This window comes from Thalassophryne amazonica, chromosome 4 (genome assembly GCF_902500255.1).
Source record: "Thalassophryne amazonica chromosome 4, fThaAma1.1, whole genome shotgun sequence".
NCBI lineage: Eukaryota > Metazoa > Chordata > Actinopteri > Batrachoidiformes > Batrachoididae > Thalassophryne > Thalassophryne amazonica.
Genome location: NC_047106.1, coordinates 50,753,223 through 50,778,189, shown reverse-complemented (window position 1 = coordinate 50,778,189; position 24,967 = coordinate 50,753,223). Strand labels below are relative to the sequence as shown.

General features: G+C 41.8%; 1 protein-coding gene and 1 long non-coding RNA gene across 2 annotated transcripts in view; one reads left to right on the top strand and one right to left on the bottom strand.

Moving 5' to 3' along the window:
* The window catches only part of LOC117508199, a 31,567-nt gene extending 23,030 nt beyond the window's left edge, over positions 1-8,537 (bottom strand). The window contains exon 1 of the long non-coding RNA XR_004560007.1: positions 8,478-8,537. This is a non-coding gene — a long non-coding RNA (uncharacterized LOC117508199). The remainder of the gene's footprint in view (positions 1-8,477) is intronic.
* Positions 8,538-20,726: 12,189 nt separating this feature from the next.
* LOC117508198 (homeobox protein otx5-like) lies at positions 20,727-23,895 on the top strand. Its single transcript, XM_034167867.1, is given in 4 exon segments — positions 20,727-20,739; positions 20,742-20,825; positions 22,775-22,926; positions 23,105-23,895. Coding segments are annotated over 4 exon segments (888 nt in total). The 3' UTR covers positions 23,744-23,895.
* Positions 23,896-24,967: the final 1,072 nt, after the last annotated feature.

Genomic DNA, 24,967 nt, shown 5'->3' with positions numbered 1-24,967 from the left:
GTTGATTAGAACTTTTTGTGGTACACAGCACAAACTACTGGACAGGAGGAACCTAGCAGTCAATATGACTCACTAATTTCAAAATGCAGCTCTTTCAACCAGATGTGTGGTGCTGTGACATGTCAATCATCTGTGTCCAATCAGATTTCAGGGGAGTCCAGTGAAACCCTGGCCTCCGCTCTAGCTCCACCCATGCCAGGAAGTGTTCAACATTTCCTGTTTCACTGTGACTGAGAATTCAGCACTTCCTATTTAAGTGTGAGCTTGCCACTGAGTTCCTGTGAGATTCCATGGGATCTTGTCTGTCAATCCAAGAAGTGTTTGACATTTGAACATTTCCTGTTTTACTGTGGAATTGAAAATTGGCACTTCTTGTTTAGGATGTCCTGTACCATGAGTGAGCTTCATGCCATTGCGTGACGCTTCGCTCATAAAATTTGAAAAATGGTCCAATCGTATTGAGAAATATATTACATTATTTGTCTGATCATAAAGATTCAGAAAAGGTCTAATTTGGACTATCTATGACTGAATATTATGGATTTATGGAGTAAAAACACCAAAAAGGATGACAAAGATCAATTTCAGTTTGTACAGTGGTCAAAAGATTAAGTTCCTTCAGTTTTGGAAAAATGTGATGCAAATTATTGGTTTACTTAATAGGGTTTTTAAAAATGATTACCTTGAATGATTACCTGACATCAGGGTGAATGTGAGGCATTATTGTAAAGCGCTTTGAGCATCTGATGCAGATGGAAAAGCGCTTTATAAATGTTGCCCATTTACCATTTAACTTACGGTATCACCTGAAAATGAAAGCTGCTGACAGTGTTGGGACCTGTTCACTTGACCTCCATGAAAAACTTTCTAACAGATGGTAGATATTTATGGAGTATGTTCATGTCCGACTTGGTTTTTCTAATCGTGTTTTTAGCTTTCTGGTTTGTAACGAATGGGATACGCTTTTCAGACCTATTGTCCTGTTAACTGGTTGGATATGGTAAAATATCGGACTGGAAATCAGCCAATCAGAGCGCGTGTAAAATAGCTTATTGAAGTGATGAAATGATATGCTACGTCTCTGTGTTGTGTATGTGTGTCATTGTTTTATGCCGCTTGAGTCAAATTTAGTTCACAATTTTTTTTACCCCTACCCCAAACCATAACCACCACTGCCTCCTCCCCGGCAGCATGACCCCAAAATTTGTGATATCTTCACAAATTCATTTCATGATACCTTCATGAGAATGTGATGCATTTTGTGATGTTATCATAAACTAATATATTAAATCACTTTTTGTGATACCATCATGAACTGGCATGAGATTGGGTTGGTATATTCGCCCTATTGAGATATCCCATAATCCCTTGTGCACCAGAGAGTTGCTGCAGTCAAAACAACATGGAGAAACCACATGACGACAATTGCAAATGAACATTTTACTACCAAAATGTAAATTGGTGGTAAATTGGACTTGGTGGCTCCGGTGTTCTTCAGATCCGTTGGCGGTGGAAGCCGTGTGGGACCCGGCTCTTCTCTGGACGGACGTCTTCTATCCTCGAGCCTGCCCACACGTCACTTTTCGTATAATTGACTATCATTCTCAAACTGCATTTGTCTGTATTCCGTTGTGCACAATTCGCAACATTAAATTGTTATATTTTGGCTTATCCATTGTCCGTTCATTTACGCCCCCTGTTGTGGGTCCGTGTCACTACACTTTCCCAACAGGATATCTCGGCCAACGTCATGGATCCCGAGGGGCATCAACCATCGGATGAACCACCAATGGAAACGCTAGGTGCACAGGCACCAGCAGGAGGCGTGTTAGGTGAGCTGCAGCAAATCTTAACCGCCTTCACTGCTCGGTTGGACTTGGTAACCGAGCAGAACGTTATACTCAATCGGAGGATGGAGGCTGTCACCGCTCGGGTGGAAGCACACGCACAGGACGCTGCTGCAGCACCTCCTCCTGCTGACCGAGTGCCAAATACAGACATTCCAGTGGTCGTTCAACGACCCCCCCCCGAAGCATACATAAGCCCTCCGGAGCCGTACAGAGGTTGTGTCGAGACATGCGCAGACTTCTTAATGCAGTGTTCGCTCGTCTTTTCACAGCGTCCCGTCATGTACGCGTCAGATGCTAGCCGGGTGGCCTATGTTATAAATGTGCTTCGAGGAGAGGCACGCGCCTGGGCTATGGTGCTCTGGGAGCAGAATTCACGGCTCCTAACAACATATGCTGGGTTTGTGTGGGAGTTCAAGCAAGTGTTTGATCACCCCAATAGAAGCGAGACTGCTTTGAACATGCTGCTGTCAATGAGACAGGGGCGTCGGAGTGCAGCCGAATATGCAGTCGACTTCCGCATCGTGGCAGCGAGGTCCGGCTGGAATACTGTTGCACTCCGCGCCGCCTTCGTAAACGGACTGTCTCTGGTCCTGAAGGAGCATCTGCTGGCTAAGGACGAACCGTGGGATTTTGACGGGCTTATCGACCTGGTTATACGGTTAGACAACCGACTAGAAGAACATCGTCGGGAGAGGGGCGAAGGGTGTGACCGGGCACGAGCCATCCCTCTTCCTTCCGGGTCCGAAAGGGTGCCGCCGTCCCCACACTCCACAGCCAGAGAGCTCCGTGTGGCAACAGCTCCCCCTGCTGACGAAGCTATGGACACGAGCAGGGCCAAAGTCAAATCAGATAACAGACAATGGAGGCTGGCCCGCGGGGAGTGTTTTTTCTGTGGCTCGAGTGAGCACATACAGAAGAATTGCCCCAAGCGGTTAAACTACAACGCCCGCCCTTAGAGACTGGGCTAAGGGTGGGCCATAACACTCACGAGGGGAAACCCCATAAATCCGCACGCATCCCAGTCACGATCCTGAGTGGGGATCTAACCCTTCACGCCCCAGCACTGGTGGACACGGGGTCGGAAGGGAATCTGCTGGATAGCAGATGGGCAAAGGAAGTTGGGCTCCCTCTAGTGGCCATACCTTCACCATTGACGGTACGGGCACTAGATGGCACCCTTCTCCCATTAATCACACACCAGACACAGCCTGTAACATTGGTTGTGTTTGGGAATCACAGGGAGGAGATTGTGTTTTATGTAACACCTTCTACCTCCCAAGTGATTTTGGGATTTCCATGGATGGTAAAGCACAATCCCCGGATAGATTGGCTGTCTGGGGGTGTGACGCAGTGGAACGAAACCTGCCACTGGGAATGTTTAGGATCCTCGGTTCCACCCAGTGTGACAGCTAATGAGGAGGTCAAAGTTCCCCCCAGTCTGACGGCGGTGCCTGAGGAGTACCACGATCTTGCTGACATCTTCAGCAAAGATCTGGCATTCACTCTTGCCCCGCACCGGCCATACGATTGCGCCATTGATTTGATCCCGGGCGTTGAGTACACGTCCAGCAGGCTGTACAACCTCTCATGTCCAGAGCGCAAATCAATGGAGACCTACATCCGGGACTCTTTAGCTGCCGGGTTGATCCGGAACTCTACCTCAGATGGGTGCAGGTTTCTTTTTTGTGGGCAACCGATACCCGTTACCTCTGTTGGATTCGGTGTTGACGCCCCTGCATGGAGCCCAAATATTCACTAAATTGGATCTTAGGAATGCGTACCACCTTGTTCGGATCCAGAAGGGAGACGAGTGGAAGACGGCATTTAACACCCCCCTTAGGTCACTTTGAGTACCTGGTCATGCCGTTCGGCCTCACCAATGCGCCCGCGACGTTCCAAGCCTTGGTTAATGACGTGAAGAGCTTCATCCTGGGCCCGGCTCTCCTGGCCGACTTCTACACCCGACACCCCGACAAGCCTGGTCGGGCGCCAGGAGGCGCCCATTGAGGGGGGGGTCCTGTTGTGTGGGCTGCTGAAGAGGAGGTACTGCTTGCCCACCACCAGAGGGCGCCCTGCCTGAAGTGCGGGCTTCAGGCATGAGAGGGCACCGGAGCAACCGGGAGTGACAGCTGTCACTCATCAACAGCACCAGCTGTCACTCATCAACAGCACCAGCTGTCACTCATCATCACCACATCACCATAAAAGCCGGGCAGCAACTCCACCTCGTTACCGAGATATCATCTACCGCGTAGGTAATATTCTCTGCTGTATCTGAACTGTGACTTACGTGTGATCTGTTTGCAGCCGTTTTCCTGTGGTGCACTTTCAGCTGGGTTGGCGATCTGTGAGAGAGTCGTCGTCCTCGCCTCTCACTCCAACCAGATAAGTGGTTAACAGGAGCTGCTATTGTGTTCCGACTTCGGAGGTGGAGGTGCTCCCTCCCAGAGGAACTGGTTCTGTATGTGAGGATTTACTGGGTGTGTATCCACACACCCACCATTAACTGTCTCTGCTTCCTGCCAGCAGTACCAGGTCTGACAGGTGGAGACGGTGGCCACCTGGAGACTCAGGACTTGGCGGCTCCGGTGTTCTTCAGATCCGTTGGCGGTGGAAGCCGTGTGGGACCTGGCTCTTCTCTGGACGGACGTCTTCTATCCTCGAGCCTGCCCACACGTCACTTTTCGTATAATTGACTATCATTCTCAAACTGCATTTGTCTGTATTCCGTTGTGCACAATTCGCAACATTAAATTGTTATATTTTGGCTTATCCATTGTCTGTTCATTTACGCCCCCTGTTGTGGGTCCGTGTCACTACACTTTCCCAACACTGACTCAATGCATTTCTCATTGTTATTGACATCTCACAGAGCGGCGAACTCTCTGAGATTTTGCAAAATTTTGTGAGATTTGGAACCTCAATAGGGTGAACAGACTATACGTGGCAGCTGCGGCACTGGGTTTGGAGTTGGAGGGGCTCATGAATCTCTGTAGTCCAGGAGCATTGGGTGGTGTTCATGCACCCCAGATCTCAATCAATAATTTGTGTCACCTTTTTTTAAACAAAATTGGAGCAACTTTAACTTTTGACCCCTGTACAACCTGAAATTAACCTTTGCCACAATATTTGCTATTTTACCCCATAACTCCATACATTTCAGTCATAGATAGCCCAAACTATACTTTTTTGGAATCTTTATGATCAGACAAAGAATATGGTATACCTGTCAATACAATTGGAACATTTTTTAAATTTTGACCCCTGTGTAATTCTACAGTGACCCCGATTAGAAGTCAACTCCAGGATGCCTCCACATCTGAAAATAAACAGTTAATTTAGAATATGTGTGCTAAATTTCATGCTTTTTTATCACAAAAATGCACAAATATTTTGCCTATCTGTTGCACTAATTGGGAGAATTATACATTATGAAGAGATGGTTATGAACAGTGGCGGTTCTACACCGAATTACTCCCTGGGCAAGACCCCTGCTTTCAAAGGCTGCCTGCCTTGTTTGCTGGATGATCCACAGACCGCACTGGAGGAGAGCGTTTGTTCCCGGGTTCCTGCTGCTCTCCACACAGAGAGGATTTGGCTGCGCACAGCTCGGGATGCACTGGCTTCCTGTCCCAGTGAGATCAGATTTTAAGGTTCTGCCACTAGCCTATAAAATCCTTCACGGATTGGCACCTCCCTACCTAGCTGACCTAATTAAACCTTACGTACCAGCCTGGGCTTTGCATTCTCAAGGTGTAGGACTACTTTGTGTCTCTAGGGTGAATAAGAAGTCTGCGGGTCACAGAGCTTTCTCTTATCATGCCCCTGTTCTGTGGAATGATTTCCCTGCGTCAATAAAACAGTCAGATTCTGTAGAGACTTTCAAGTCCAGACTTAAGATGCACTTATTTTCCCTTTCGTATGGCTAGCATACTGACATAGTATGTTTCTATGCTTTTTACTCCTTTAATTCATTTTATTAAGAAACGGAACGTGTCGCGGCCTCAATTTTCTCTAAATTCTGGGTCTTTTAGTGATGCTTAGGGCTAGTGGCTGGTAATCACCTTAGTATTTCTTCTGTTTTTCTTGTTGCTTAATGCTGATAAATTACACTGTATTTGTTGTCTTTCTGATGCTTGATTCTGCTTTTTTCCCTTTTCGCTCTGTTTGAGGTGCAGCTCCATCCAGAGATGGGTGTGGTATCTGTTCCAGAAACCGTCCTGTGCATCGGCAACATTTCCTGTATGTTAGTTTTGTGAATTGTTCTGGAATTTGTGTCTGTAGCATGGCCCAAGCAGATGGTCACCCCTTTGAGTCTGGTCTGCTTGAGGTTTCTTGCTCAGAGGGAGTTTTTCCTTACCACTGTTGCTCTGGGGATTAGTAAGGTTGTGATTTGGCGCTATATAAATAAATGAAAATTAATGAAAGCCAAATCCTCTCTGTGTGCGTCAAGCCATTTCACACAATTCAGAAAAACGTGCAGGAATTATAGATCTGTATTTATAATATTATGAATGAGATGTGCATTATTTGGAAGAAAGTCGAGGTGTAACTGACTTTAGCACATGAACCACTCCCCCCCCCCCACCTTGTCTGTTCCATTACGAAGAGGTGAACAGTCCCCCACGTGCCCCTCTTTCTTTCAACTTCTCACTGCTTCTGTGCCCCCTCAGCAAGCAGGGCGCCTGAAGCTGCCTGCAGGAGGTGCCAATTTAACAATTCTACAGACAGTGACAAGAAAACTATTTTGTGGTGATGATTTTTTTAAGTGATCGTGCCCACGGTGCCACCCTCTCTCTAAATGGTGCCCTGGACAGCGGCACACATCGCCCATACTAAAAACCGCCACTGGTTATGAATGCTGTATTTCATTTCTAATACTAATGTCAGGGTTTGAATCTTTGGTTTTCTGTTTTATTTTAAACACAATCGGATTTTAAAGTCTTATTGTTGGTTTATAAAATTGTTCACAGACTGGCACCTTCCTGCCTGGCGGACTTGGTTAAGCCCTATGTACCTGCGCGGCTCTTGCATTCGCAGGGCGCAGGGCTTCTGTGTGTTCTGAGGGTGAACAAGAAGTCTGTGGGGTATAGAGCCTTCTCCTACCGTGGTCCGACTCTTTGGAACGATCTACCTGCAGTTATTAGGCAGTCTGACACGGTGGACACTTTTAAATTGAGACTGAAGACCCACTTTTTTAGACTGTCTCATCATGAATCTAATTTGTTTTTATGTTTGCTTTGTAATTTATTTTTATTCTACTGTGTTTTATCTTTTTATTGTGCTTTTCTTGATTTTAATTTTGATTTCAAATTACTTTGTGTTGTTATGAATTGTGTGAAGTGCATTGGGGCGACTTTGTCGTGAGTTGGTGCTATATAAATTAATAAATTGATTAAACTGAAATTGAAATTTTCTTTGGTTTGTTTTATTTTACTGTTCTGCTGTGTTTTGTTTTTCTGTGTGTTCTTTCTCTTGCTGGGTTTTTCTGCTGGATCTGTCTGTCTCTATCTCTCTTGTCTGTCTCTTGGTTCTTGGTGATGGGTGTTTCCCTCTCTCTGGCCACGCCTTTGTTCTGGTGCTTTTCATGCACACCTGTTTCTGATTTGCTGATTATCGCCTGGGGTTATATAAGCTCATTGGGTGTGTTAGTTCCTTGCCAGTTTGTAGTGCCTTGTGCCTTCATACCAGCTCTGTACCTGCATTCCATTGTCCTGCCTGCCTCATTGTGTGTTCCTGACCTCCAACCTGTTGCTTCGACCACGCCGATTGGCTGATGATTTTTGTACTGCTGCTTTTTATTGCCTGCCTACTTGTGTACCACCCATTGCTATCCATTCAAGTAAAGCCTTTTTACAACCAGAGCTGTCTGTTCGAGCCGTGCATTTGTGTCCTGCACTTCTTGACCATCCAGCCTGATACATAATGAATCTTTAAATCACATCCATTCACAGAACTTTTTTTTTAATCAGTGCATGATGTAAACGGCGAGCTGTCGACAGCGCCCACATGCCTGATTTCTGACACAGTTTGAACATAACTGGTGTTGTTTAAAAAAGTGAACTCGTCCTTTAATGTAACAGTAACAGAGCTTGGGACATTGACTTCATGAGGGCGTTTAGATGAAAAAGTGCTGTGCAGACACATGGCGCAGTAATCCTCACATCACCCTAATGAAGGTTTAACACAAACTGACCTCAATAGCCTCACAGACACACAACAGCTCTTAGGTGCACGAACACAAAGACAGCATATACGTTTAAAACAATGACTCAAATGTTCCCGAGTGGAGAAACAACACACGCACAGCGAGCTGAGACCCTCTCACATCTCCGTCTGCCCTCTGCCCCTCCCACACATCCCATCTGCCATCTCTCTATCTCTCTTTCCCACTTATTTCTTCTTTTCCAACATGCTTCTCTTCTCTTCCTTCCACTCCACCCCATCTGATACTTTCCACCAGTAAGACATTAATTTGATTTGATTTTGATTTAACCTTTATTTAACCAGGTAAGTTATTATGAAAAAAATTCTTATTTACAATAACGACCTGGTTCAGCCTGCACCTGTCTGTCTCACAGCAAACAGCACGCATGGTCAGCACCGCTCCATCAGCCAATCTTTTACCTTATCAAAAGTGATCGATTCAGCCACAGCATGGAAGGTCCTGCTCTTGGATGTTGTGTGGCGAGAGCTCGGTTCTCTCCGTCCACCCTTCCTCTGTCAATCTGGCCACAAACCCCTCTTTCCTCCCTTTATCCCGAGGTAAGATACTTACTTTTCAGATAAAGCATATTATGATAAATCGGCTGAACTCTGTGCGTGTGAGCGTGTAGCTCTCTCTCTTACACACAGACACACACATATGCACACACACAAGAAATACACACGGTGTGCATGCACAGACATGCAGAAATACACTGCGTGTATCGAACAACATGATGTCAGAGGTGCCGGAAAAAATGTCTGCATGCAGCATTTGTGCGTTTTTTGGCCTTTTTGTGTCACATCATGTGACCCCAAACCATTCTTACCAATGCTTCATCAAGGAAGGATTCTGGGAAAAATAACTTTTTTGACCCTGAATCTTTACAAATTCAAAAAGAGAGTGAGAGAGAGAGAGGTCGCAGAGGCCATGTGTCAATCATCACTTTAGTGTTTGGAGCACTCCTTCAATATTTTTGAAATTCAGTGTCCAAAAGTACAGACATGAACCAACAAAACAGTAAACAAAAGAATGAGTCCATCATATCCACATGGGATATGATGCAACAAGCAGTTGCTCTCCTATGCGGTGCATCCAGAAAGTATTCACAGTGCTTCACTTTTTCTACATTTTGTTATATTACAGGCTTTTTCCAAAATGGAGTAAAATTCTACTCACGACACCCAATAATGACAATATGGAAAAAGCTGCTTTTTTAATTTTTGCAAATTTATTAACAATAAAAATCTAAGGAATCACATAAGTATTCACACCCTTTGCTCAATATTCTGTTGACGCACCTTTGCCAGAAATTTCAGCCTTAAATCTTCTTGAATATGATGCCACAAGCTTGGTGCACCTATCTTTGGGCAGTTTTGTCCATTCCTCTTTGCAGCACCTCTCAAACTCCATCAGGTTGGATGGGGAGCGTCGGTGCACAGCCATTTTCAGATCTCTTGCTATCTTGGCTGTGTGCTTAGGGTCATTGCCCTGCTGAAAGATGAACTGTCACCCCAGTCTGAGGTCAAGAGTGCCGTGGAGCAGGTTTTCATCCAGGATGTCTCTGTACATTTCTGCATTCATCTGTCCCTCAATCCTGACTAGTCTCCCAGTTCCTGCAACTGAAAAACATCCCCACAGCATGATGCTGCCACTCATGCTTCACTATAAAGATGGTGCCTGGTTTCCTCCAAACCTGATGCCTGGTATTCAACGCCAAAGAGTTCAATCTTTGTCTCATCAGACCAGAGAATTTTGTTTCTCATGGTCTGAGGGTCCTTCAGATGCCTTTTGGCAAATTCCAGGTGGGTCGCTATGTGCCTTTTACTAAGGAGTGGCTTCCGTCTGGCCACTTTACCATACAGGCCAGATTGGTGGATGATGGTTGTCCTCCTGGAAGGTTCTCTTCTTTCCACAGAGGAATGCTGGAGCTCTGGCAGAGTGACCATCGGGTTCTTGTAGACAGGTGTGTGCCTTTCCAAATCATGTCCAGTCAACTGAATTTACCGCAGGTGTACTTCAATTAAGCTGTAGAAACATCTCAACGGTGATCAGTGGAAACAGGATGCACATGTGCTCAATTTTGAGTTTCATAGCAAAGGCTGTGAATATTTATGTACATGTAATTTATTTATTTATTTTTTTCATAAATTTGCAAAAATTTTAAAAATGTTTTTCACATTGTCATTACGGGGTATTGTGTATAGAATTTTGAGGGGAAAAATTAATTTCATCTGCTGTATTTTGAAATAAGGCTGTAACATTAAATAATCTGGAAAAAGTGCAGTGCTATGAATACTCTCTGGATGCACTGTACATCATTCACTCTTTGCTTGTGCATGCTAACAAGATTGAAAACCCTCATTTTTGTTAAATGGAGGATCATACATATTACTTATCACAATTTATTTTTCAATTTATTTAATTTATTTAGCACTAAATCACAACAAAGTTGCCTCAAGGTACTTCACACAAGTAAGGTCTAACCTTACCAACTCCCAGAGCAAGCGCACGTGTGACAGTGGTAAGGAAAAACGCCCTCTGAGGAAAAAACCTCAAGCAGACCAGACTTCGGCCATGCTAAACAACAGAAGGAAAACATACAGTAGTGTTCAGAATAACAGTAGTGCTATGTGACTAAAAAGATGAATCCAGGTTTTGAGTATATTTCTTATTGTTACATGGGAAACAAGGTACCAGTAGATTCAGTAGATTCTCACAAATCCAACAAGACCAAGCATTCATGATATGCACACTCTTAAGGCTATGAAATTGGGCTATTAGTAAAAAAAAGTAGAAAAGGGGGTGTTCACAATAATAGTAGCTTCTGCTGTTGATGCTACAAACTCAAAACTATTATGTTCAAACTGCTTTTTTAGCAATCCTGTGAATCACTAAACTAGTATTTAGTTGTATAACCACAGTTTTTCATGATTTCTTCACATCTGCGAGGCATTAATTTTGTTGGTTTGGAACCAAGATTTTGCTCATTTACTAGTGTGCTTGGGGTCATTATCTTGTTGAAGCGCCCATTTCAAGGGCATGTCCTCTTCAGCATAAGGCAACATGACCTCTTCAAGTATTTTGACATATCCAAACTGATCCATGATACCTGGTATGCGATATATAGGCCCAACACCATAGTAGGAGAAACATGCCAATAGCATGATGCTTACACCACCATGCTTCACTGTCTTCACTGTGAACTGTGGCTTTAATTCAGAGTTTGGGGGTCATCTCACAAACTGTCTGCGGCCCTTGGTCCCAAAAAGACCGATTTTACTCTCATCAGTCCATAAAATATTCCTCCATTTCTCTTTAGGCCAGTTGATGTGTTCTTTGGCAAATTGTACCCTCTTCTGCACATGTCTTTTATTTAACAGAGGGACTTTGCGGGGGATTCTTGCAAATAAATTAGCTTCACACAGGCATCTTCTAACTGTCACAGCACTTACAGGTAACTCCAGACTGTCTTTGATCATCCTGGAGCTGATCAATGGGTGAACCTTTGCCATTCTGGTTATTCTTCTATCCATTTTGATGGTGGTTTTCTGTTTTCTTCCATGTGTCTCTGTTTTTTTTTTAATCCATTTTAAAGCATTGGAGATCATTGTAGATGAACAGCCTATAATTTTTTGCACCTGTGTATACGTTTTCCCCTCTCTAATCAACTTTTTAATCAAACTACGCTGTTCTTCTGAACAGTGTCTTGAACATCCCATTTTCCTCAGGCTTTCAAACAGCAAAAGCATGTTCAACAGGTGCTGGCTTCATCCTTACATGGTGGACACCTGATTCACACCTGTTTGTTCCACAAAACTGACAAACTCACTGACTGAATACCACACTACTATTATTGTGAACACCCCCATTTCTACTTTTTTTTTACTAATAGCCCAATTTCATAGCCTTAAGAGTGTGCATATCATGAATGCTTGGTCTTGTTGGATTTGTGAGAATCTACTGAATCTACTGGTACCTTGTTTCCCATGTAACAATAAGAAATATACTCAAAACCTGGATTAATCTTTTTAGTCACATAGCACTACTATTATTCTGAACACTACTGTAGATCCCAGTTGCCAAGGAAGCAAAACCATGAGGGAAAATAAAATAATGGCCTGCAATTGTATCACTGAACCTGTAACCTCACTGGCTGACAATAATATTTTTCTCTGACAAACTGTATGTGATAAAGCTTGGGCTCTTTGTTCAGTGAAAAATCTACACCCTACACAATAAAATCACCACTGTTAAATTAACACTGACAGTTAACATGTGGTCCCACTCTAGCCAGAGTAGGACCTTATGTACACTGGCAGTGTTAATTTAACACTGCCGGTGTTAGTTTTACACTGGTGAATTTACTATGTAAGAAATAAAACGTTGAATTTAACTGATGAAGTTAAGGTAACTTTTTCCACATAACTTTGTCAATTAAGTGCAAAACAATATTGTACAACCCCTGGCAAAAATTATGGAATCACCGGCCTCGGAGGATGTTCATTCAGTTGTTAATTTTGTAGAAAAAAAGTAGATCACAGACATGACACAAAACTAAAGTCATTTCAAGTGGCAACTTTCTGGCTTTCAGAAACACTATAAGAAATCAGGAAAAACAATTGTGGCAGTCAGTAACGGTTACTTTTTTAGACCAAGCAGAGGGGAAAAAATATGGAATCACTCAATTCTGAGGAAAAAATTATGGAATCATGAAAAACAAAAGAACGCTCCAACACATCACTAGTATTTTGTTGCACCACCTCTGGCTTTTATAACAGCTTGCAATTGTTATTTGCAGGCCATGACATTGACCCTGTGTGTCTTTTTGCAAGGAATGTTTTCATAGTTTTTGCTCTATGGCAAGATGCATTATCATCTTGAAAAATGATTTCATCATCCCCAAACATCTTTCAATTGATGGGATAAGAAAAGTGTCCAAAATATCAACGTAAACTTGTGCATTTATTGATGATGTAATGACAGCCATCTCCCCAGTGCCTTTACCTGACATGCAGCCCCATATCATCAATGACTGTGGAAATTTACATGTTCTCTTCAGGCAGTCATCTTTATAAATCTCATTGGAATGGCACCAAACAAAGGTTCCAGCATCATCACCTTGCCCAATGCAGATTCGAGATTCATCACTGAATATGACTTTCATCCAGTCATCCACAGTCCATGATTGCTTTTCCTTAGCCCATTGTAACCTTGTTTTTTCCTGTTTAGGTGTTAATGATGGCTTTCGTTTAGCTTTTCTGTATGTAAATCCCATGTCCTTTAGGTGGTTTCTTACAGTTTGGTCACAGACGTTGACTCCAGTTTCCTCCCATTCGTTCCTCATTTGTTTTGTTGTGCATTTTCGATTTTTGAGACATATTGCTTTAAGTTTTCTGTCTTGGCGCTTTGATGTCTTCCTTGGTCTACCAGTATGTTTGCCTTTAACAACCTTCCCATGTTGTTTGTATTTGGCCCAGAGTTTAGACACAGCTGACTGTGAACAACCAACATCTTTTGCAACATTGCGTGATGATTTACCCTCTTTTAAGAGTTTGATAATCCTCTCCTTTGTTTCAATTGACATCTCTCGTGTTGGAGCCATGATTCATGTCAGTCCACTTGGTGCAACAGCTCTCCAAGGTGTGATCACTCCTTTTTAGATGCAGACTAACGAGCAGATCTGATTTGATGCAGGTGTTAGTTTTGGGGATGAAAATTTACAGGGTGATTCCATAATTTATTCCTCAGAATTGAGTGATTCCATATTTTTTTCCCTCTGCTTGGTCTAAAAAAGTAACCGTTACTGACTGCCACAGTTATTTTTCCTGATTTCTTATAGTGTTTCTTAAAGCCAGAAAGTTGCCATTTGAAATGACTTTAGTTTTGTGTCATGTCTGTGATCTGCTTTTTTTTCTACAAAATTAAACAACTGAATGAACATTCTCCGAGATTCCATAATTTTTGCCAGGGGTTGTAGTTGAAATTAATTAAATCAAATGAAACATTATTACTTAAATCCCTAAAATTAACAATTGCATTATATTGAAAATAATACTGTTCATGACATTTAAAACCCCCGTGTTTCATTTCTTAGAGTGTAGTAACATTTGCTAATGAAAATGGAAGATAGAAATAGTGCAACATATGGGCAAATGTTCTCTTGCAAAGTGAAATGGAAGTTCAGGTCAACAGACAGAATAAAAGAGTTTGGAGAAAATGAAAACTAAATTAAAAACAAAACAAATATATAAAAAAACAATGGTTGTTCGGGATGTGTATGAGTGCTTTTTTCCAAAATGGGATGTGTGTGTGTGTGTGTGTGTGTGTGTAGATTAGATGTTCTAAGCCTCTTATGTAGTCGCTGTCCTTAATTTGCTGCTGCACCAGGTCCTAATGCAACCAGAGTACCAGCAGAGCTTCAAAACAACACAGAAAACATCACACCATGTAACACAAAAATAAACAAAAGACCAAGACACACAGCTGAGGAGTTATAAACCTCTGTGGCTGTGATCGCAGAAACTGGAGATAATACAAATTTGTCTGTTGCATCACCAGCCCCACACACACACACACACACACACACACACACACACACACACACACACACACACACACACACACACACACACACACACACACACACACACACACACACACACACACACACATTATGTCTTGTTGCTGAAATTACACCTCTTTTTAAGAAGGTCCATCACTGTGCCACTCCACTGTGAAGCTGAATAACTGATGAAGCAGACAAAAGTTATAACATTCTGATTGGGTCATTTAAACTCTGTTGGAGTGATGAGAAAAATGGTCTCTGCCCAAATATTTATGATTGTGTCATTTCAATTCCGTTATGGTGTACAGACTTTACAATTCACAAAAAAAAAAAAAAAAAAAAATCTAACCAAGCCGGTGATACTTCATTAATCACAGTACTAAATTGCAATATTACAGCAAATAAATAAACTAAAAATATATATGCAAGATGCCAGTGATCCTTTTTTAATGTGTCGATTTCATTATAATTGTTAGGGAAAATGTTTTAATCCCCTCTTGCCTGATTTGACCTGGCATCTACGAGGTGTATTAGATAAAAAACCGACACTTTTATTTTTTTTTTTAACTATATGGATTTGAATGACGTGCGATTACACCAATCATGCTTGAACCCTCGTGCGCATGCGTGAGTTTTTTCACACGTGTCGGTGACGTCATTTCCCTGTGGGCAGGCCTTGAGTGAGATGTGGTCCCGCCCTCTCGGCTGAATTCCTTTGTTTCACACGCTGCTCGAGACGGCGCGCGTTGCTTTATCAAAATTTTTTCTGGACCTGTGAGGAATATCCGAGTGGACACTATTCGAGAAATTAAGCTGGTTTTCGGTGAAAAGTTTAACGGCTGATGAGAGATTATGGGGTGTTTCTGTCGGTGTAAGGACTTCCCACGGAGCGGGACGTCGCACAGCGCTTCCAGGCGCCGTCGTCGGCCTGTTTTGACCTGAAAACATCCTAATTTCAGGCTCTGTTGACCCAGTAAGTCATCAGAGAACAGAGAACTTTCAGAAGAAGTCGGCATGAGGAGTTTATTTGGACATTCCACTGTTTAAGGACATTTTTTAATGAAAGACGTGGGCGCAAATTCACCGAGTTGTTTCCGTGACGACTTGGCGAATCTGTGTGCGCTGCGACAGGAAAAACACCTCTGTGATGAAAACCATTTGTAAAATTCAGGCGGCTTTGATGGCTTTCAACAAGTGAGTAACTGAGAAATTGTTTAACAGCTTGGGCATGTTCCAACTTGCCCGTTAAGGTTTCCAACTGAGGTGTTTTTCCTGTCGCGACCCCCCGCGGTCGGGTCCAGCCCGACATGCGACTCTGCCCGCACGTTCTTTCATTACAAAATGTCCGTTAACAATGGAATGTCCAAATAAACTCCTCATGCCGACTTCTTCTGAAAGTTCTCTGTTCTCTGATGACTTACTGGGTCAACAGAGCCTGAAATGTGGAAGTTTTCAACTTGAAACGGCGAGACGCTGCCGCCTCGAAGCGCAGATCGCCATCAGGCGCCGTGGGCAGTCCTTAAAGTGACACTACCAGACCAAAATCTCTCATCAGCCGTTAAAATTTTTACCGAAAACCAGCTGAATTTATCGAATGGTGTCCACTCAGTTGTGCCTTACAGCTTTTGAAAAAATTTTTATCAAACAAAGCAGCAGTCTCTGAGCCATTCCTAAACAATGAAAAAAGGACGAGAGGGTGGGCGACTCCTCACTCAAAGACTGCCCACAGGTGAATGACGTAACCGACAGGCGTGAAAAAACTCTTGCATGCCCACGAGGGTTCAAGCATGTCTGATGTAATCACACGTGATTCAAATCCATACAGTAAGTAAGACCCTTCGGCTGCTCCCTTGTTTGCACTCAGGGTTGCCACAGCAAATCCAAGGTGGATCTGCATGTTGAATTGGCATAGGTTTTACGCCGGATGCCTTTCCTGACGCAACTCCACATTACATGGAGAAATGTGGCAGGGGTGGGATTTGAACCCGGAACCTTCTGCACTGAAACCAAGCGCATTAACCACTTGGCCACCACCCCTGCGATTGAAATCCATATGTTTTTTGAAAAAAAAAAAATAAGGTCGGATACTTTTCTAACAGACCTCGTACAACCCCAATTCCAATGAAGTTGGGACGTTGTGTGAAATGTAAATAAAAACAGAATACAATGATTTGCAAATCCTCTTCAACCTATATTCAATTGAATACACCACAAAGACAAGATATTTAATGTTCAAACTGATAAACTTTATTGTTTTTGTGCAAATATTTGCTCATTTTGAAATGGATGCCTGCAACACGTTTCAAAAAAGCTGGTACAGTGGTATGTTTACCACTGTGTTACATCACCTTTCCTTCTAACAACACTCAATAAGCGTTTGGGAACTGAGGACACTAATTGTTGAAGCTTCGTAGGTGGAATTCTTTCCCATTCTTGCTTGATGTATGAATTTAGTTGTATTTGTTGTTGTATTTTGCGTTGTGAGTCCAGACTTTTTTTGTCCGGACATCTCCAGTCCACTCACAGACGATTTGTTCACACGCACATGTGAACAATTAAAAGAAAAAAAAAACTGTCTGGTTGCTGCAGCTCCATCATTGTGTTAAATAAAGGACAAAAAAGGACATACATCCTGCTCACAGACTGATTGCCAGAGACAGGACATATTCACATCCAGTAAAAAGTCCGGACATCTCCAGTCCACTCACAGATGATTCGTTTGCACGCACGTGAACAATTAAAAGAAAGAAAGAAAAAAAAAACTGTCTGGCTGCAGGCAGTTCCTCGCTCTCCCCTCAAACTCTCTCATCATTGTGTTAAATAAAGGACAAAAAAGGACATAAGTCCCGCTCACAGACTGATTGCAAGAGACAGGACATGTCCACATCAAGTAGAACAGACATCTCCACATTTACTCATGGACGGTTCATTTGCACGTGCACAAGTGATCGTAGGAAGAAAGATAAACTAACTGAACTCAGAGCTCAGACCTGCAGCTCAGCACAAGAACAAATATAAACTAGAAGAGAAATCAGAGTGTACAGTCTGGCTCCAATCTGTGCACTCTGACTTCTCTTTTTTTAAGCCACTGGGGTGCCTAACACAAATAATTAAAGTATAAAATCATTAAAATTGACGTAAAATTAAATTGACTACTCTTATGGTTAAAACAATAAAACACACAAACGTTGCACAGAAGTAGAAAAAATTAAAGAGTAAATGTGAAGATAACCTGTGTTTGGTAGGCATTTTATAAATCAAGTCAAATTAGTTGAAACAATGTTATAAGAGTAAAATAATTCAAAATATTAAATTTGATACACTGAATGGATTTAGTTCATATAATGCAAATTGTGTGGGTTTTTTGTCTTACATTAAATGTTTTTAATGCTTAAATGATTTACAGTTAACTGAATTTAAATGGTTTAAAACAACCATCTTCTTCAAAGAGTTTGAGTTTAATTAACATCCCGGGTTTTATGGCACAGTCTTTAGTGTTCAATGAACCAAATAAAATAATATTCATTTTGATGATGGAATTGATCATCGATTATATTTGTTATGTAGTGTGGTTATCGATTTCCCAAGGCAGCGTGGAAAAACCTATATTATTATTATTATTATTATTGTTGTTGTTGTTGTTGTTATAATATTGTGTTTTGAAAAAAAAAAAAGTTTTGTTTGATTCAAAAAGAAAATGCAAAAATGCAAACATATGAAATTGTTCCAAAAGCTTAAAAGTCTCAAAGGACCTTCAGGGCGCAAAAAGCGCGCGCGCACAGCGGGGTTGCGCGCGCCCTGAGACGACACCCTGTGACTTTTTTCCGCTCAGTTGCACTCAGTTTGGATTTTGGAAACTTGCGCAGTTAGTATATATACGGCTGTGTCAGGTTATTTCCGCACAAACAAACAGACTAATGACGGCACGGTACCTGGATGTGGAGTCGGCGGCGGCAGCAGCATCAGCGGCCCGTTTAGTTGTTGGTTCGGAGCCTTTGAGAGGCGTCGGTTCGGCGCATGTCGCTCTCTGTGTGTCTCGGCTGTACAAAGCCAGATAAACCCCTTACACACTTTTACATGGGTCCCCGTGTGGATTTTAAGAAATCCGATTCAATTAACAAGCGCACAGAATCGGCTTTGGACACTGTGAAATTGTCAGGATGATGACACAGACCAAAACAAACAAACAAACAAACAAACAAACAAACAAACCCCAGAGAGTTTTTTTTTAAAAAGCCCGCCGGCCTCAGAGAACACGAGGTGACAAAAACATATTTCTAAAAACCGGTTGGATTTTGTGTATTAATGGATTTATTAGATTTATGGTGGCATTACTATAACTAAAATCCAAAAAATCCATGGGATTGCATGGGAATCTGCTGTAGACAATCCAATGCTTGTTCGTTTCAATTCTGATTTTGAAACATTTTCTCTCTATATAAAATATATCATTCGATCCATATCCCGTGTAGTTTGTAGGTTATAAAAAGTAATAACAAAAGCGCCAAATAACACACGTGATAACGAGACAGAAATGGATCTAAGTTTTGTTATTATTTTTATTATTATAATTATTATTGATTATTGGATGTTTGAATGGCTCAGAGGGAGCGTGCTGGGGATCTGAATGGGATTCAATAGCAGAACAACGCGGTCTTTGTGGTGATTTTAATCCGGCCTGCCTGCACCCATGATCCGCTCCTCACTGCGCCACCTCTGCCTCCAAACTCAGTCTCACCATTAATGTAAAAGTTCAGCTCAAAAATTGTCGCATAATAACTGAAGTAAAGATTGAAAAATATCTAGATGATATATGATCAATAATAATAATAATAATAATAATAATAATAATAATAATAATAATAATAATATGAATAATAATAATAATATGAATAATAACATTTTTAGTTGTTCTGTATTCATTGTTCTGTTATTTTAAACTAAATTTGGGCAATCCTCTTCTGCTGCAAATATTTACTACAGAAGTTATAACATATTGTTTGTAGTCAAACCTCTGTGTGGTCTCACTTTACAACCCAATCCACGGGTTACATGAGGAGTAGCACCACGAGTGGATAAATAGTCAGCGATATTTTATAATATCACGTGTTGTAATTACGTAGAAAATACAATATTTTAATGACGCAGCTTTAATGTTTGTGCAAACGCGGTCTGAGTTCATTTAGAGTTCTGCTCCTCCTGACTGTTCACCGTTTTGTGGAAAAATATTTTCTCAGAATCAGTCTTCAACCATTACTCAAGCACTCAGAGGCCCGATTGCTCGCAGTGGTTTAATATCAGTAAGGTAAAAAAAAAAAAGAAAAGAAAAAGGGGAACTAGTTGTAGTGAACTAGTGCGTAAAATAATAATAATAATAATAAAAATCTTTATCAATCTCCAGGAATCAAAATATGCTTCACTCTAAAATAAATGAGTATGCGCTGCAGACTGTGTGTGTGTGTGTGTGTGTGTGTGTGTGTGTGAGAGAGAGAGAGAGAGAGAGAGAGAGAGAGAAGGAGAGAGAGAGAGAGAGAGAGGAAAGAGAAGAGAGAGAGAGGAGAGAGAGAGAGAGAGAGAGAGAGAGGAGGGATGTGGGTGGTTACTTTGTTAAGAAGTTGCTTGTAATTAGCCTGGACTCTTGCAGCTCGCCCTCACTCGCAGCCTGCAGCCTGAACCTCTGCTCAGGACCCAAACCTGCTCCCTGTAGCCATCAGCCGGACCGACCGCGGACCTGCTCAGTGCGCACAGCCATTACGCACGCGGCTTGAACTGAGAGAGCGCATCACACAGCACGTTTTTTTCTTCCTCTTCTTCTTTAATTTTGTTGTTTTAATTGCGTTGTTGTTGGTGGCATTCTTTCAGACGGCACGGAGAGGGAGAGACCTCACCCTGACTCCTAAAACCGCAGGTGCACACACCTGCTGTATTTCTAACTTCAGCAGAGGTGCCTGGCTCAAAGGCAGAGAAAGAGAGAGAGACCCTGGAGAGCCGGTCCCCAGTGTGAGAGGGAGAGAGAGAGAGAGAGAGAGAGAGAGAGAGAGAGAGAGAGAGAGGAGAGAGAGAGAGAGAGAGAGAGAGAGAGAGTTTAAAGGCGGCAGGAGGAATGATGTCCTACATTAACAGCCACATTACGCAGTGAACGGGTTAACGCTGTCCGGCCCGGGCATGGATCTGCTCCACACCGCCGCCGTCGGATATCCCAGTAAGTAAAAAAAAAAAAAAAAAAAAAAAAAATCAACCAAAAGAAAAAGAAAAATGATTTATGCTATATATATCTATATATATATATATATCTATATCTATATATATATAGATATAGATATATATATTTGGCACGGTCCAGCCGTTGGAGTTAACGTATCTGTTTGTCTATAATCACAGCCGTTACATGTGCTCGCCTGACCTAAACGTTTGGAAGATTAATTAAAAAAAAAGACAATAAAAATAGTGTATGGAATCTCATGTTGCTCTCATGCGGACTACACTCTAAGAAATAAAATGTTGAATTTAATTGATAAAGGTAATGTAACTTTTTCCACATAACTTTGTCAATTAAGTGCAACACAATATTGGGATTTAAGTAATAAGGTTTCATTTGCTTTATTTAATGTCAATGACAGTGTTGTTTTGCACTTAATTAACAGTGTTATGTGGAAAAAGTTACCTTAACTTTATCAGTTAAATTTTATGCCTAACAGTGTATGTTTCATTTCTAAGAGTGTATAGAAACAATCTGTTGTTTTAATGGAACGTTTTTTTCCACCGAGCTTTCACCATGTTCATTCTTCACCAACATCTGTCAAAAGTGAAGAGCGAGTCTGAAAGTTTGGCCTTTTCATCCTTTAAACATGCCATGATGGAGAATATGATAAAACTCCAGCCTGATACAAAAGTGAACAAAATGTTGTGGCAGTAGTCAGCTAACTTTTATTCTTTCAAAATACAGTTTCCTTTCTTTCACTTTATATATTTTAATTTCTAAACCAAGTTTAACATGAATTTAATTGAGCCTAAAAGAAAGATCATTATTCAGGAACACCATATTTGCTTTATGTGACACAAAATGTTGAATTAGTTGAAAAGCTGTAATGTAATGAAATCTAGTAATGTCAACCGTTTCCACAAAAATTGGTTGTTTAAATGGGAGAAACAAATTGTAATAAATTGTTACAATTGTTTGCATATTATGTTTTCTATTTAAATAACCAAGTTTTGTGGAAGTAGTTGACAGAACTAGATTTAGTAAATACATTTCATTTTTAGATTTTTAGAGTGGACTGATTGTTGTTTTAATCAGCCAAAACATGTAAAAGTTGGGTTTATATTTCTCAAGACTTTCTGTAGGTTAATATTTTAAAATACAACATTATTAACATATATAACATATATATTACATTCTAGAATAGAATAGTCTTTATTGTCATTGTGTGTGTGTGTGTGTGGGGGGGGGGGTATAATGAAATTGGGGGGTATACTTAGATGTACTGTATACTATATATATATATATATATAAAGTACAGTTTGAAATTTGCTGTAAACATTTAGAGCAGTGATTGTGAAAGCAACAGCATAAAAGTTTATACGCTTTGAGAATTTATATGAAAATTTAGACGAAACTGAGAATTTGAGAACAACTTAAAATTGTCCTCAAATTTTTTTTGAAAGCACTTACCATTGTAATTTCTTCATTGATTCCAAACTGCTTGCTAAGCCTCAATCAAAAAGTGAGTGAGGTAGATTGGCGACTTTATATTAACTTTTTTGTTTGTATTTCTTTATTCACAAAACTTTTAAAAACAAAGTTGTACAACAAAATAGAATAAAACACAGAAAATAAATAATCTGTTTTCAGTTTAATAAAACATCTAGTTAATTTTCTGAGATGGGCTTAATATATTTTTCTTTTAACTAACCTAATACAATTTTGTGGAACTTGTTCACAAAATCAGTTTAATTAAAGCCAATATTTAAATTTTATGTGTGTGTAGAAATTTAGCATCATTTAAACACAAATAAATGCTATTCACAGTGACAACATCTGGACAATCTGGTTTGGAGTATTTGTTTAATAACAACAGCAACATAAGCAGTGATGTAATACAAATAAATTAACAAATAATAATAATAACCATTTTCTGATTTTTCTTTTAGGTACTCCACGTAAGCAGCGCCGCGAGCGCACCACTTTTACACGTGCACAGCTGGACATCCTGGAGGCTCTATTTGCCAAAACCCGATATCCGGACATCTTCATGAGGGAGGAGGTTGCCCTCAAAATCAACCTGCCTGAGTCCCGGGTCCAGGTATTACATTACAAAACTGCATCTTGTTGTTCTTTTTAACATTCTGTATTAACAGTTTGAATCAACATTGTGAGACCAGTTGTTCTAAGCATTTGAAGCTTCTGGTTGATAAATGATCTTTTTCACCAGCTGATCTGACATTTGTTTTAAAACCTCATGGACCCACTGATATCTCCAGGTCTGGTTCAAGAACCGTCGTGCCAAGTGCCGCCAGCAGCAGCAACAGAGCACAGGTCAGACCAAGCCACGGCCCCCCAAAAAGAAGGCTTCCCCGGCCCGAGAGGCAAACACTGAGGCTGCTGCCAACGCCACCAATGGACCCTACAGCCCCCCACCCCCTCCTCCAGGCACAGCCATCACCCCCAGCTCCAGCTCCGCAAGTGCCACCGTGTCCATCTGGAGCCCCGCCTCCATCTCCCCGCTACCAGACCCCCTGTCTGCCTCCACCACCCCCTGCATGCAGCGTGCTACGACCTACCCCATGACCTACACCCAGGCCCCGGCCTACAGCCAGAGCTACGGAGGCTCCTCCTCCTACTTCACAGGCCTTGACTGCAGTTCCTATCTGTCCCCCATGCACCCGCAGCTGTCCAGCACCGGAGGCGCCCTGAGCCCCATCACGGCCTCCTCCATGGGGGTGCCCCTCAGTCAGTCCCCTGCTTCGCTCTCCTCCCAGGGCTACACAGCCGCTTCACTGGGCTTTGGAGCCGTCGACTGTCTGGACTACAAGGACCAAGCTGCCTGGAAGCTCAATTTTAATACCACTGACTGTCTGGACTACAAAGACCAGAACTCCTGGAAATTCCAGGTTTTATAAATAGGGAGCGGGATGTTGGGGGGGGGGGGGGGGGGGGGGCAGTGAAGAGCAGAATCAAACCCTAAGATTCACATTCATTCAGAAGAACTCAAGGCAGAAGAATCAATAAATCATGAGCCTTAGGACAAATCAAATAAAAGAACTGCTTCAGTTTTGATGCTGTCATAAGTCGAACTTTTGATGCCTGACTTACTGATAACTGCAACCAGAGAATGCAGCAAAAATCAAGCTCGCAATGAAAACAGTAATGCATTAACAGCATTAAATCGGCAGGTGAATCACAATATGACAGTAAACAAACAAAAAACAAAGGCGGCTCCTGAGTGGACACTTGACTGATCGCTGAGAGTTGAATTCAGAGTTCAATGGCTCCAACACAGCGAAAAATTATTCTTCTGTTGGCGACTTCAGATTTAATTATTACAGACAGCTGTGAAATTTTTCTTCAAGCACAAAAAACAATAACAATAAAATATTGTGTTCATTTCTTCTGATCTGCTGCTTTTAATCAGCAATCTGTCTCAAGCAACAACAACAAAAAAGCACCTTAAAGCTACAGTGTGTAGGATTTAGTGACATCTAGTGGTGAACATACAGACTGCATTGTGCTACAGCCGGCCATGATTTTGTTTCCCTTCATGTTTTTGGTTCAGCAGCAAGTGAGATTCACGTTTCCTTGTTGTTTCTTGTGAAATGTAACGTGTGATCCTCTATTTCCCAAAAAATGAAGGTTTGCCAACCTGCACTAGCAAAAAGGAGACACAGGTTCCATTATGTTTTTCTTCAGTCTTCCACTTGCATTGCAAAATGCAAAAGGTGGAGTTGTATGGAGGTGGAGTATGTCCCTTTTTGGGGTTACTGTATCAAGACGGTGGTGCAACGTGGCGGTCTTCATGAGGCGCCCCGTGCCTATGGAGCTATGAGGGGTTCATTCTAAAGTTATGAAAACACATAGATCCATTGTTGCAGGTAATTTATACACAAATGCACAGATGGTTGTGAACATTATACTCCAGTTCTGCTAATAAACGCCCTGTAGCTTTAAAGCTCTGTGGTTAGAGGCTGGAAATGAATTCCACATTTAACCAAGTAACCACATTAAGCCTCAGACAGACACTGATGATTCCCAGGAGCTTTGTGTCACACTGACCCTCTGAGGCCGCTGTGTAATATGGGGGGGGGGGGGGGGGGTTTGCCCGCAGTACCAGTACAAGCCCGTTGTCT